Raw genomic sequence first — 15,034 nt, 5'->3', positions numbered from 1 at the left:
ATATATTATTTAATAATTACATCGTATTAATATACACACACAGTCGGTGCATCAATACGATAAAATAATATACATTCTTTTTATGAAGAGAAACTGAATTTAATTCAAGAAAGCTGACTCTCTCTCTCTCTCTCGTCGTACAAATTCCGGCATGTACATTTCTGGAATGAAACTTTTATATTTAATTCCACGTACCAAGAATATCATTGTAGGTACGAGAATTTCGCCGAGAAGTGCTCCTATTCTCGCGATTTTTCTCGACCAGGAGGAGGCTCTCCTCGGCTCGAATGTCAGCGGCGTTAATCCTGTCATCGGCATCGGTCCGCGTTGGAACTTTACGGCAGGCGACTTCCGGCCTCCGGCCGCTAGCTAGCGATATATATATCGATAGACGATATCGGGACGAAATTACGCTCGGGGATCCTCTGGCGTTGGCGTTTCGAGGTCACCGGGCGCCCCCGCCAGGATCTCCCGCGCGCAGAGGGATACACCGAAAAGCCCCTGACTGGCCGACTCTACGCGGAGGCGCTTATCGATTTTCAAAGCGGCATTGCCCCGCCGCTCGCCAGCAGGTCGTCGTCGTCGTCGTCGACGACGTCGTCACCGTCGTCGTATATGTGCGCGACAGACGGAGAAACAAAATGAGCGAGAGAGAGAGAGAGAGAGAGAGAGAGAGAGAAGATTCGGTTTGACTGGCCGATGCCGACGCTTACAGATATACAGATACAACCACGCGGCTGCACCTGATTGCCCATTGCATATGCATGCCTGTTTGGATATTGGATTCGCCGCGAGACTTATGCTCGAGCTTTATCCCTCGCCTATGTCGACGCGACGTTACACAACGTCGGCGTCGGCTGCGGTGACGGCGATTATGGGTTATCGATATTGCGAACTTACAGCGCGCGCGGAGAGTCCAGGGATATAGCGCTCATGGATATGCAAAGATGTAAAAAAGCGCCATTCCCAGATAACGTGGGGCGGGTGAGAGTGTTTGGCCGGCGATCGTGTCATCCTGAGCGTGAGCAAACTAGTTTGCTCGCCTCTTTCGAGGACACGCCAAGAGGCACACGAAAGCCCATGGCCATCGGACAAATTTCGGAGCGGTGTTTTTGGTCGACGTCCGATAGTCTAACGACGAGGGTATGATGTAAAAAAGAGCAACTGTGCGGGAAAGATGTAAAGAGAGGGAAATTTATGGGACTACCGCGAAGCATCAAATATTAGAACGGAGAGGAATTATGAGAATATTATAAAGCGTAAATGTTTGCATATTCGTTAAGGAAATTGAATTATGCGAATAAAGAAGCTCTTCGATTAAGGGAATACGACTGTTTTTTTTTTTTTTTTTGAAAAATATGCAAGCCTTAAGATTCATTAAGAGATTCCCGTGTATTTATTAGAGCTGCTTTTCCGGTCCGACTAACGGACATGTGTTCTACTTACACGAGATAGACGGTTTATCCTTGCGAAAATATATTGAGGCAATTAGTCGCGTCACATGACATTATGCTCTGTCAAAACTTTGGAGAGGTTTAGAAGCGTTATTAACGTCTACAACGTTTCTGTATCATATGTTTAGCGAGCCTTCGAAAATGCTACTATATAATTTACTTAACCCGAAAATACGAGCTTAAATCGCTGATTACGTTGCAAATTATGGAAGTTAAATTAGGCAATTCAAGCATCCTACTTTCCTATAGAAAGGGCGGTTAAATATCTCGGAGGGTTCTCCACTCTTTAAATGATCGTTTCAAGGCGTAATTACTGTAATTGGGTGCTACAAGCACAGATGTTTATAAACAGTAATTTTTGCATTATTATCTTTAATCGGAACAATCTAATTATTATCTATTAATTTTTCATATACTTGTTAATAGCGTGATTTAGAAATATCTTACAGAGAGAGAGAGAGATGAATAAAATAGGGAGCGGACAAAGAAAATACGATGATCTAAAAATAACAAATGCATCTCATATTTTTAAAAAAATAATCATATGGATTGTCTTTTTTGCCATACCAATTGTTCAAACCACATTGAATTTATTTTTGTCCAATCTGTTATAAAAAAAAATGTTTTTTTTTCTATTTGCAGAGTTTACTAAAATATTACACGGAAATACCAATATGACCGAAATAGTAAATCGAAATGTAATGTTTCTGATATATCTTTGATTTTTCTGTTTTGTAACTTTTTTATAAGAGAAAGAGAGAGAGAGAGAGTCAACCGTACAAAAATAAATGTAAAAATTCGTATCGAAAAAGATAATCCGTATAATTTCTTAAAAAAAAAATGTGATAAATTAATAGTGAGACTATTTATAGGCTAGTCTCACCAAATTGAAATAAAAGTGAATAATGCATTTTGTAATTTAAAAATAAAAAAAAAGATATATGTATCTTGCGCATATACACACTGTACAAACATTTTCTTTTTTCTGCTTTCAAATTAAGGAATAATGATGGCTCGTCTCGTTGTACAGATAGTAGATGGTCGCATAGCTAGACGTTAATCGAAATCATGGGTAATGTCCGGAAAATTACCTAGGCATTTGAAATATCATGCTAGCGTATAGAGAGACAGCATTACTCTCAATTATTTATACAGGGAGTCGTAGAGGAATTACGTAACAAATTAATAAATAAACATAGTTTATTATAAATTTGAATAGAATTTTTTAGAATTTTATATAAAGCTTGAGATACTTATTGTAAGATATTCAACAAATGATAACTTCCTTTGAAATGTTTCCGAGTTCATTTTGTATTCATTAAAACATTAACATCCTTTAAATTATTGTAATAAAATTTATATCAATAATTAATGGATTTTCATAAAAAGGGGATACTTCTTTTACATATTCACGCTTTCATTTTGAAAATCGAAAGACTTATACGCATTGACTTGCATCTTATTTTTATATCATTTATGAAGCATTATTACGTGCATGTATTTCTCTCTTTGAATTTCAAATTATCACAAAGAATGTCTTACCGAGGACTTCCGAGCGTGATCCGACCGAGTATGCGACAATAACAAGTAGTAGCGGCAATAAAAAAAGGGACAGTCGTTCGAAGTTACTCCTTCGCGAATAGTAGCGATAAAACATTCTTTTCAGAAGTCGAATACAGAAACGTCGTCGGTCGCAAAAATCCAATAAGAACGGTGCTCGTAAAGCGATGCGGAGGCGAAGAAAGGATTACCATACCGAGACGAGAATAATGCACGCAACGTCCCGATAGAGAATTATGCCTGCGGATCTCGCCATGTTCTTGAAACGTAGAAAAAATATTACTTTCTCGTCTGTGATTATAAATAAGTAAAACCGCGAGGATTATTAGATATCCGACCATTTCCGCTGTCATAATACACGATTACTGTCACTGATTCAATGTTTAAGGCGACATATCCATTTGAAGCTTTGAAAAATGAGTACATTTTCCAGATTTTTTCGCAGCGCAACAACTTGATAAAAATTTTTAATTTTTTTTACAATATTAATTTAATATTATTAATTATTTGAACAAAAATTTTTGGATTAAACATTTTTTTTTTTTTTTTTCAAAAGTTATTTGCAAAACTTCTTTAATTTTACGGTGTGCATGAAAACATTCATTTATCATATCTGAAATCAAAAATACAAGTTTTTTTTTATTAATGTATTAACAGCTATCCTAATGCTTTTTTAAAAATTTAAAAATATAGGAAAATGGCAACGTGTTGAAAAAAAAATGTATATTTTCATGCAGACCGTGCTCGAAAATATCAATCTGCAAATATTCGCATAAACTAAAAAAAAAAAAAATGTTTAATAAAAAATTTTTATTTAAATACTTAATAATTTTACATTAATATTGTAAAAAAATAAAAAGTTTTTATCAAGTCGTTGCGCTGCAAAGAAAAAATAGAATCTAGAAAATGCATTTAATTCTCGAGAGTTCAAAAAGGTATGCCTCTTTAAATACTATAAATTGTTTTCAATATCATAAATTATTCACACGCAGCATTTTTCTAATAAATAAATAAAGTTTTGGTTTAAATATTTTGAATCAATTTATTTCGCTGAACCATTTCATCAAAAATTCCTTTAAAGTATTGTACGGTTTAGAAGGCAGTCTGGCCTATTTGGCACGCCGTACACAAGTGCATTATCGCGTCGCGAAACGTTCCTTTATGATCTTCTCCTCCCCAGTAGTTTGCTTGAACAGGCGAAACACGCGAGTGCACATTTATGGACTCGACGCGCTCGCGGAGGCGAGCCTAACTTGACAAAGAGTGCCGGGAGTAAAATGCATAGCGATATAATAGTGCGCCAGACAAATGTCGATGTGCAAGAGCAACAAGTGCCGTGAGGGCCGTCTACTTCTGACAATGAGCAGGAAATCTGGCCGGCTCTCCACGGACACGTGAGCAAGTAGGGGTGGAGGACGCGCGCCGGTCGCAAAAAGGCGTCACAGGTTGCAGTCACAATTAGCGATCACGCAAATTCAGGTTCCATTCAACGACGGCTTGTCTTTATGCGAGGTCGCCGATATCAGTGTATCGCGCGGCGAAGTCGAAACGCGAGCGCGCTTTGTTGTAAGAAAACGTGTCGCTACTCGCTTGAATATGAATTGAAAGTTCGTCTTTTCTCTGAAGCTCTATTTTGATGTAAGTGAGCTTTACGAAAGATATGAAAAAACGATGAGACAAATGATAAAATATATTTTTATAAAAAAGATAATAAATATTTATTATAATTATTTCTTGTTATCGTCGATCAGTAATTTTGTTGGGCGACAACGTCAACATTTGTTTCAAATAAGGAGTGAAAACTGTATCTGATGATGATGATGGCGCTTTTCCACGGGCGACTGCCAAAAGGGCGAAATTACACCTTCACCATCTTTATGCGCCATTGAATATGATAATCGTACGTACCGTTCGTGATTGCTCGTAAGCAGCTCGTTACCTTACTCGCCAAAGAACCCTTAATTATTGCGATTCGAACTACGGGGGAATAACGAAGGCTCGACCGCTCGCGATGGCTGAACATCCTGAATTTTCGCCGTTAAGAATCTTGCAGTTTTTTTTTGCTACTTTTTTAGTTAATTCTCTGATTTTTTGATTTTTCAATACGCGATTTTTCAATACTAAAAGTAATGTTTATGAATAAAACTAGTTATATAAAATGAATATTTTATGAATAAAACTATTATTATATTGAATATATGATATAAATCATTTATATTAAATGTACTATCTATGTTTAAAAACATAAAAGTACTTTATTCGTAGTTATTATTAAGACAAATTATAAGAATCACGAAGCAAGAATCAAATTTAACAAAAAGTAGCTTCTTTGTAAACTCAAGGCAAAGAGAAAGAAATACTAATGAATCCTTCTAATTTCCTTAATGCAGAATACAATTTTGTCTCTGAAATGTTTTTTCTTCGCAACAGATTTAATATTTAATCGCAATTTTAGATCTTCACTAATTTTAATCATCACAATAAATTTCTCCTGAGTTTTGAATTCTAACAATATTCCTAATTTTGAATAAAACAAAAGTTTTTCTTTTTATTCTATAAAACAAATATATTATTAGATTTTTTTTATTTTTAAAAAGAATTAAAGAATTGTGAAAATTAAAAATTAAAGTATTAGTCGGCTTAAATATAACTTTTATTCCATTAAAAATTAAGTATTTCGTTAAAATTTAGTTCTAAAAAGAAATATATTGCGGAGATTAAAATAAATTATCGGATTTCGCCCTTTTGGGGCCGGAAAAGGGCAATCTATTTAAACGCAGCTTCTTGTCGATTCCTTTATTCCTACTTATGATGTGATATTGCTTTATCCCGCGGCGAGTTTTATTCGGGAGAGGACACGGAAGAGGTATCGATTGTTAGCTGCTTGGAGAACTTTCGGGTTCCGAGATGGCCCATGTCTGGGTGGTAGGTCCCCGAATTCTTCCATTCGATTCCACAGCTGGGACACGTGCGCAGCGTCACTCCGTCTCGGCCGCATCCGTAACAATACTGGCGTTCACGGGGCCATGGACAGTCGGAATAGTAATGCTGCGCGGAACGGCAGTTCCAACATACAACGGGTCGGCTCGCATTTTCAAAGAATTTGCCAGTTTTGAACTTCCTCCTAAAGGATCTACCTGGCGACGCGCTCTGGCATCCGCTCGCTATGGCCCTCCTGCTCGATTCCTCTCTCAAAGAGGATGTGGATCGTCCGGGAGTCAGGCTCGACCGAATGGATGACGAGCCCGGAGACGATCTGTGCAAAGAGAATTTCGCTCGGCATGCCTGACCTGATCGCGCCAATGTTAGATCCACGCGCAAATCCCGGATGCGATCGTGCTCATTAGGTTGCTCGAGCTTCGTTACAGTTGACAACGGTACGATAGTTGCTGATTCAGGGGGCTTATGATCGGTCTGAGTGCCGATTGTGCTCGGCGGGTCAGTCTGCACCTCACGGTCCTGGGTCTCCCTATTTCGCGCGCGCATTTCATCGAGGGCGTAGTCTTGCGACCAGACCTTGTCGGTCTGGATTCCCTGCTCCTGGGTAGTGTATTGCTGAATGGTGGTGCATTCCCGAATCTCAGTCAAGTTGTACAATTCCAGGCGGAATTCCGAGTTCCTGCTGGACATCTCTCGGACCAGATTCTCGTAGCAGGATCTAAAAATCCGCCGATTATTTGCCACCGAGTTTGTCCCTCGAGTCCTTAACAGCTATCTATGAGGAGGATGTAACAAAAAATATAAAAAATCCTAAGCAAAAATTTAATAATCCTCAAACAAAATAAGTAATATAATAATACGTCAGATAATATTCTCAAAGTATCTTCAATCAAAATAATCGCTGCAATTTTCAAGATAAACATCCAAATATGACAATCAGAATAATTATCTTCATTCTTAAATAAAATTTCAATATTTTTAATATGTAATTCTGGCGTCTAATTTTTCAAAGATTTTCAATATCAGGCAATTAATTACGTTTCGATAATCAAAGAAGTTTTCATTAACCACGAAGATAAAATACTCGGATAAAATATAAAAAGTTTTTTAAATATTTTAAAATTTTAAGATATTTTAATTTTTAAAAATAAAATGTAAACAATTTTTTAAACATTTTAAAATTTTTTATATTTTATTTTTCAAAAATTAAAAAATTTTTAAATATCTTAAAATTTTAAAATATTTGAAAAACTTTATATATTTTATTTTTTTTTTAATTTAAAAAATTTTTTGAAATATCACCTCGCTGATTGATTGTTGCTTGCTGTTCGACGCGGCTGATCATATTTTTAATGCGTCATGTGCGCGTGACCGCGGCAGATCACAAAGGATCTCGAATTACTACAATAAATGCGTGGGCTATAGTCGATTATTCGACAGAATCTCGCCATGTACGAGGCTTATTCGAGCCTCAACAATTTTGGAAATTCCAAATTCTCGTAATTCGACGACAACTAACTTGCGCTCGCCCGCAAAATACAGTAGAAGAAAAGATCTCTTCGATAGCAAACTTCGACATGAAATTAATGTGGTGTTAATATTCTTCGATATTCTTGCGATAGTACCATAAGTACGTAACGCGGGAATAACAATGTGATCTCAGTTTATAACAATAATTTAATATACCCTCATAATTTTCCGGACGTCAATCGCAATCGCTATTCCTAAAACATATTCCTCTCGGACACAAGATAATACGAACGGAATTTGCGCGTATACAATCCTAGCAAAAAAAAAAAAAATATATATAAGAACACAGTAAACGCGACAAGGCTCGCCGGCCGACAAGAAATATGCCACGCGATATACGAGCTCACTATGCGATAATAGTCCGTACTATAAACAAAACTATACAATAGATTATAAAAATTTCTGACTCTCGACTGCAGATTTCCCGAGAGAGAGAGAGAGAGAGAGAGAGAGACAGAGAGAAAGAGTACATGCGAAAGAATTAGTTGGGATGAGGCGTTTCGCCGGTCAGCTGTCGCTCTGAGAATGATATAGAATACAAAATGATAATACAATGATATGGTTTGATAATTAGCGACAGATATGATTCTATGGCGTGTCTCATCCGAACCTTATTATCAAAATCTATTTACAAGATAAGACGCTCTCACCGGCTCTCACGCCGCCTTCCCGCAATGTTCAGCTATCGCTATTTCGCCGGAGCTCGCCGAGGCCTCGGTCGCTCTCGCCGATCCGCCGAACAGTGATAAGAGGAAGGCCCGCAGAAGTCACATCGGCAATTAAATCGAAATTATGCCACCTGTGGCGCTTTCGCGTCCCTCAGGGACGTCCAGCGGCCTTTGTTGTCGCAGTAGCGGGTCCTATTCTTCCTCGCCCTGCTTTTTCCTCGCAGGATGTTGGAGGCGCAAATTTTCGGCCATTGATTTCCTCCAGGATTTTATTCACGGCTTCGGATGTCTTAAAGGTCAATTTTTTCCTCGGCCCTGAATTGCATCCGAATTAGAGTCCCCGGGTCCTTACGATCGGACAGAATGTTGATAACAGACTCTTTGATAAGGGCGGAAATGGATCGCTCTTATATTTATCATATTGTTACAATATTATTGACAATCTCATGACCTGGCTGGTAAATTGCAATAACAATATTTTGAATTTGGCGGTAATTTTGTGATAATCGTATCGATCGATAAAATTTCGATGATAAGAGAAACAGGATCGCGGATCTAAGCAAGTGAATAAGATAGTAAGAATTTTGCGAGCAGAAACAGAAGCACAGATAGGCTTTTGTCCTAGAGATTTTATGCATATATTTCTTTTTCTTAATTTTGTAATATCAAATTTATAGATGTTTAAATCCTCAAAATTATACATGTTCCATATTTTTTTTTTGTACACACTATATTACATGTGGAAATGTAGATTAAAACTGAATCAAACTATAATACATGCGATAAAAATTCCTTAACAATCCTCGAAAGCTAAAACTCGTTAAGAGCTCACTAAATACACTCGCAAATGAAAAGAAAAAAAAAGAAAAGAAAAATTCTCGAGTCGCTCTCCCCAAAAAGTATCCGGCCCTTGGACGGACATCAAAAAATGTCACGTCACAGTGTATAAAAGCAACTGCGCGCGGCTTGTCGTGCGCGAAGAGAACCGTGTTACGAGCATAATAATCGTTAATTGATAATTGAGGAAATACGCGGATAAGGTGAGAAAATAATGGTAAGGTGGTACTTGGCGCGCGCGACACCCCAGCCCAGGTAAATGATATATTAATATCCCCTACAAATGTATATACCCTTATCTGCCGCCTCGATCCCATTTTTACAGTTCACACGCGATACAGGCATTAAAAAGGAATTCGATATGTATCGCATATATATCATTATTGTGCCGCTCCATCTATCGCGTAGCTCGTAACTCGTTTTATATTCGTGACAGGTGTAATTTAGAAATCGAACGGGTATTTAGTGCGGACCTCGGCTGCGAGATATCGGGGATCGGAGATCGTAAAGGAAAAATACTTAAACTCGCGCAGCGGCGCGAGTTTATATAATTTATTTACATAAAAGTAAAAAGGGTAAACGAGAGAGCATGTTTATAGGCAATACGGTTACAATTTTTAATTACCAGGCGATCGTAAAATGAATTCAATCTCGTGAGTGGTAAATTAAATAGGTTACTATTTAATGATGAAAATTTAATAAAGGCTAATTATTAATTTGATTTTGTCAGTAGGTACATTATCGCCTTTATAAGCTGTATACTTATGTTATTATTCACGAGTCTTATGTCGACATATCACGATAAGTACATCGTTACACTGGGTGGAAAGCAATGTATCATAAGTTTAGCAAATTGTTATACAGGAACAAGGGGTAATTATTTATTCATTAACATATTTTTGCATATTTAATATTATTTTGCATAATTGATATTAACGTCATTATAAAATGTGTAATTATATTATTATCCAATTCCGATGTTGACGTGTCATGATAAGTATATCAGTATAATAGCATAGGTGAAGTAATAGTCACACCTGTTTCACGTATACACTGAAAATCTTAATGGCATACACAAGCAACGATTTCCAAGTCACATTGATTAGTGCTTACCATCATGAATAATTAAATTCTCCTCAGGGGGGCTATCTCGGCTACGCAATCTCAATATAGATAAATTTCCTGGGGATGAGCTATACTGAGTTATGATTATGAGAATATAATGTATGTGTGCAGTCAAATAACCTGTTTGATATAATAATATTAATGCCGGCTTGCGGCAACTCTCGAATTTGTTGCTTCCGGTCTTTGTAGATTCTTATTGATCAAGATAACATATTGTTTTACATACGATAAAAATCTGATGGAGAATATTTCGATATAAATTTAGCAGGATCTTATCGCCGACGAGTGATCAATCGGCATCGTCCTTTTACCATCCCGTGATTAGGTGGACATCTAATAGGGACTGTTATGATACCTCGATAGAACGGTGACGTTTCATAATCCGGTTCCGGTTCCAAGGTAGGCGTGGTCGTTTCCGGCCCGATGGTTGAATGTCGGTGGAACAGAGGTTCGATTTTGGTTTTTATGGTATCCTTGATTTTCTCCCCGACGTTATTCAATGTGTTTCCGATTTCATTCCAGACAGAACGCCTCGTTCGAAGACTGCTGCCTTGCGTGGCACATGTCAAAGAGACGAGCAGCAAAAGCACGCTCAGAAAACGGCAATAAAATCTCATATCTATAGTTCCTTTTTTCCTGGAAAATGCGAAAAGCCACCTTAAATAAGTAAACACAATCGAATACATTATTGCGAGGATTTTTCTACGCTTCATAAAATTTATGCTATATAAAAAATAATATTTTGTTATCTATTTACGTCATTTAAACTCTTTAATTTTTAAAAGTTATTTATTGTTTTTTAACGTTATAAAGTAGTTATCATCTTTATTCCCTAAGTTCCGGTGATCGAGCAAAGTAGTGATACTTTTGAGACATTCACTAAAAAACCTCACAGAAGTAGAAACAATGCACCAAGTATATAAAAAGAAAAAAAAAATTAACAAACAGTTTGACAAAATAAAAACAGATATGAGATTAATACAATTAGCGCCAAGTATAGTAAATTATATATGATATCAATTCATAATCGACACTAAATGAATTAAGTTTCCTTTAATTCCTAAAGCACTTTTTACATGATGTATAATTTAAAAGAAAGTTTTAAGTCGCAAACTTTAAGTCGCATAAACAATCTTCAGATTGGAGTGAGATATGAAAATTTGACGTGGCCGGGTCGTATTTAAACGCGTAGACTCAAGCTTATATTTTATAATATATGAATGTATATTTGCTGAACAAAATTAACATATTCCTCATTGGCACAATTAAAAAAATATTTCATACTTAAAAAATTAAAAAATAAAATCAAACTTTAGAATTAAAAATAACAAAATTTAAGTTTAATTTATATAAATGTAAATTATAAATTTTACCTGATCAACAATTCACATTCACATTCAATAATTAAAAAAATTAATCCAATTAGCAATCATTTTTCGCAAACAATAACAAATAATTAAATTTTTGAAAGAATTGATTTGTTAACAAGAATACGATCAAATAAGTTACTGTTCACATTCCTTTAAAATAAAACAAAGATAGTTTGTCAATCAGTTGCACGAAAGTGTTAGATAAATAAAAACAAAAACACTGAAGAGTAGAGCGGCATATATGTCAAACGTGTGCATGGAAGGATTTCTCACCTGGTTAACTCTTTTGCGCTTGGTATGCCAACGATATCTTATATATCACTGCTAGCTAGCTGCAAAAATCCGCTTTCGTAACCGCTCACAATGTAATAAACTCACTTTCAAGACGAATAACGAATGTTATTCAATGTGGCATACAGCCGTGGCGGAGGCTTTCTTTGAGTGACAACGAGACACGATCTGTTTTTTATAGCTCAACTGGTTGCACTAATGCAGAATGTATCTTTTTCCCTCCACATTGGAAGGATAAAGATAAGCTCTGAATTAATGTATTTAGTTATAAAGAACAGACCCATAAATGCGACAGCTTTTTCCATCAAGTTTCGGATTTCTCTTACTCATAATGACGTTGTTTTTTAATGGGTGAATCAAAGGGGCGTTTCTTTTATCTAAGCGAATGCAAACGTCAATTAATTTTATCCAACGATAAGCAAAAGCAATCTGTGACGCGATAGACGCTGTCATACTTTTCCTCTTTCGCGTTCCGATACTTACACTTTTATTATTGCCCTGAATTTTCCCTCTACTGATAAATCTTACTATATCTTTCCTTGACTCTTTGATCGTGGCGAGAATATATGTATATATGCATATATATACAATAAAGTTCGAAGAATCGCTACGTGTTTCTTTATGTATTTGAGTTGACATATGATTCTTTCATTAATCTAAACTGAATTTTGTTTTAACAGAAACGTCTAGATATAATAATAATTTTCCCATAAAAATTATAATTTACGTTTCTTTATTTTTACTTAATTTCAAGTCAATGTTAAATTATATATTTATTGAATTATTATTTGTGTAAAAATTAATTGCAAGAATAATTGCTATTTTAAATTAAATATTGTGACAGTTGTGAAAAAACATTAATTAATTTTACGTTAAAAATTTGTTTATATATTTTTTGAAAGATTCGTGGAGGAAAAGCGAGATGTATATACAACACAAATTTCGTGTCAAATAAACTTTCAACGTTTAAAAAGATTCAGATCATTTGATATACAGTAATGAAAAAGTTTGCATACACACATACAAGTCATTCGTTAAAGCGAGTTACTTAACTGATGTGTGTTTTTATTATTGGATATCCCGTTTTACCAACTGCATCCATCGGAGATTTATTCAGTATGTATATTGACGTATACAATGCTTTTCCCCACATTTTCTTTTGCAATACGGAATCGAATAGCAAAGCTCTAGCTTTTTTCATCAGAATTCGACTCAATCTATTAGCCCTTTCATCTAATTGGGATGTGTTAGCACATTTTTGTCAAATTCAATGCTTCTCTCTTCGCATCAAGTTATTACATTGTTGTTGACGTATTCTTTTCCGTTGTCTGAATTTGAATACTTTTCTGTTTTTACTTTATCTACTTTATGTATTGCTTGGTCTTACTGAAAACTTTGTTCTTACTTATATCGACATATTACGGTAAAGATATCGGAGTAGGAAATTGTGTATCATGAGTTTAAGAAATTGTTACATAGGAACAAGGGATATTATTTATTCATTAATATATTTTTGCATATTAATGTCATTGATATTAATGTCATTATAATGCCTATTATGTTATTATTCAATCCTGATATTCATGTCATTCTAAGTATATCAGTAATAGGATAGATAAAATAGTTAAATAGTTATCAGTTTCATGAATATACTAAAAATCTTAATGATATACACGAACAACGATTGCCAAATCACAGTGCTTACTATGAATAATTAAATTTTCCTCAGGCCAGCTCTCTCGAATATAGATAAATTTCCTAGAATATGTTATACTGAGAATATAATGTATATGTGGAATCAAATAACTTGATATAAAATAATATTGATGCTGGCTTCAGAAATTTATTACTTCCAGATTTTATTTAGAATCTTATTATTGGACAAGATATATCATTAACTATATACTACTATTTTACACACGATAAAAATTGGATGGAGAATATTTCGATATAAATTTAGCAGAATCTTATCGACGACGAGTGATCAATCGGCATCGTCCTTTTACCATCCCGTGATTAGGTGGACATCTAAGAGGGACTTTTATGATATCTCGATTGACCGGTGACGTTCCATCATCCGGTTCCAAGGTTGGCGTGGTCGTTTCGGGCCCGACACTTGAGTGTTGGGGCAGAGGTTTGATTTTGATTTTCACATCCTTCATTTTCTCCCCAACGTTATTCAATGTGTTTCCGATTTCATTCAAGACAGAACGCCTCGTTCGAAGACTACTACCTTGCGCGACACATGTCAAAGAGACGAGCAGCAAAAGCACGCTCAGAAAACGGCAATAAAATCTCATATCTATAGTTTTTTTTTTCCTGGAAAATGCGAAAAGCCACCTTAAATAAGTAAACACAATCGATACATTATTGCGAGGATTTTTCTACGCTTTATAAAATTTATGCTATATAAAAAATAATATTTTGTTATCTATTCACGTCGTTTATACTCTTTAATTTTTAAGAGATATTTATTGTTTTCTAACGTTATAAAGCAGTTATCATTCCTGTTTGTTTATTCTCAAGCTCCGATAATCGAGCAGAGTAGTAATAATAATACTTTTGGAATAACAATACTACTAAAAAACTTCAGAGAGATAAAAACAATACATAAAAAAAAAAATTAAAGTTTGACAAAAGTTTGGCAAAATAGAAATAGATATGAGATCGATACAATTAGCACCAAGTATAGTAAATTATATTTAATATTAATTCATAATAGACACTGAATTAAGTTTCCTTTAATTCTTAAAGCACTTTTTACATCATCTATAATTCAAAAGAAAGTTTTACGCAAACTTGAAGAGTCGCGTAAACGATCTTCAGATTGGAGAGATATGAAAACTTGACGTGTCCGAGTCGTATTCAAACGCGTAGACTCAAGTTTACATTTTATAATATATGAATGTATATTTGTTGCGCAAAGTTAACGTATTCTTCATTGGCAGCACAGTTAAAAAAGTATTTCATACTTGAAAAATTGTTAAAAAATGAATGAAACTTTGAAATTAAAAATAACAAAATTTAAGTTTAATTTATATAAATGTAAATTATAAATTTTACTTAATCAAGAATTCACATTTATATTTAATAAAAAATTAATCCAGTTGGCAATCTTTTTTTTTGCAAACGATAACAAATAATTAAATTTTTGAAAGAATTCATTTGTCAATAAAAATACGATAAAATAAGTCACTATTTCCATTTCTTTAAAATAAAACAAAGGTAGTCTGTCAGTCAATTACACGAAAGTGTTAGA

General features: G+C 35.0%; 2 protein-coding genes across 3 annotated transcripts; both read right to left on the bottom strand.

The window, feature by feature from the left end:
- Nucleotides 1-5,649: 5,649 nt before the first annotated feature.
- Nucleotides 5,650-8,427, bottom strand: LOC126852020 (uncharacterized). 2 transcript variants are annotated; one of them, XM_050596485.1, is made up of 2 exons: nt 8,135-8,427; nt 5,650-6,672 (listed from the first exon to the last, which is right to left on the bottom strand). In XM_050596485.1, the coding sequence occupies exon 2, from the start codon at nt 6,642-6,644 to the stop codon at nt 5,856-5,858; it is 789 nt and encodes a 262-aa protein (XP_050452442.1). In that variant the 5' UTR covers nt 6,645-6,672; nt 8,135-8,427; the 3' UTR covers nt 5,650-5,855. The 2 variants fall into 2 exon arrangements, with proteins under 2 accessions (XP_050452442.1, XP_050452441.1); XM_050596484.1 differs by having other exon boundaries at nt 5,650-6,729; nt 8,135-8,423.
- A 1,456-nt stretch (nt 8,428-9,883) lies between these two features.
- Nucleotides 9,884-13,937, bottom strand: LOC126851932 (secapin-like). Its single transcript, XM_050596267.1, is given in 4 exon segments — nt 9,884-10,742; nt 10,745-10,771; nt 11,814-11,883; nt 13,782-13,937. Coding segments are annotated over 4 exon segments (609 nt in total). The 3' UTR covers nt 9,884-10,386.
- Nucleotides 13,938-15,034: the final 1,097 nt, after the last annotated feature.

This window comes from Cataglyphis hispanica, chromosome 9, assembly GCF_021464435.1.
Source record: "Cataglyphis hispanica isolate Lineage 1 chromosome 9, ULB_Chis1_1.0, whole genome shotgun sequence".
Taxonomy (NCBI): Eukaryota; Metazoa; Arthropoda; class Insecta; order Hymenoptera; family Formicidae; genus Cataglyphis; species Cataglyphis hispanica.
Note: the sequence above shows the minus strand (reverse complement) of the source record. Positions and strands in the feature narration are given on the sequence as shown.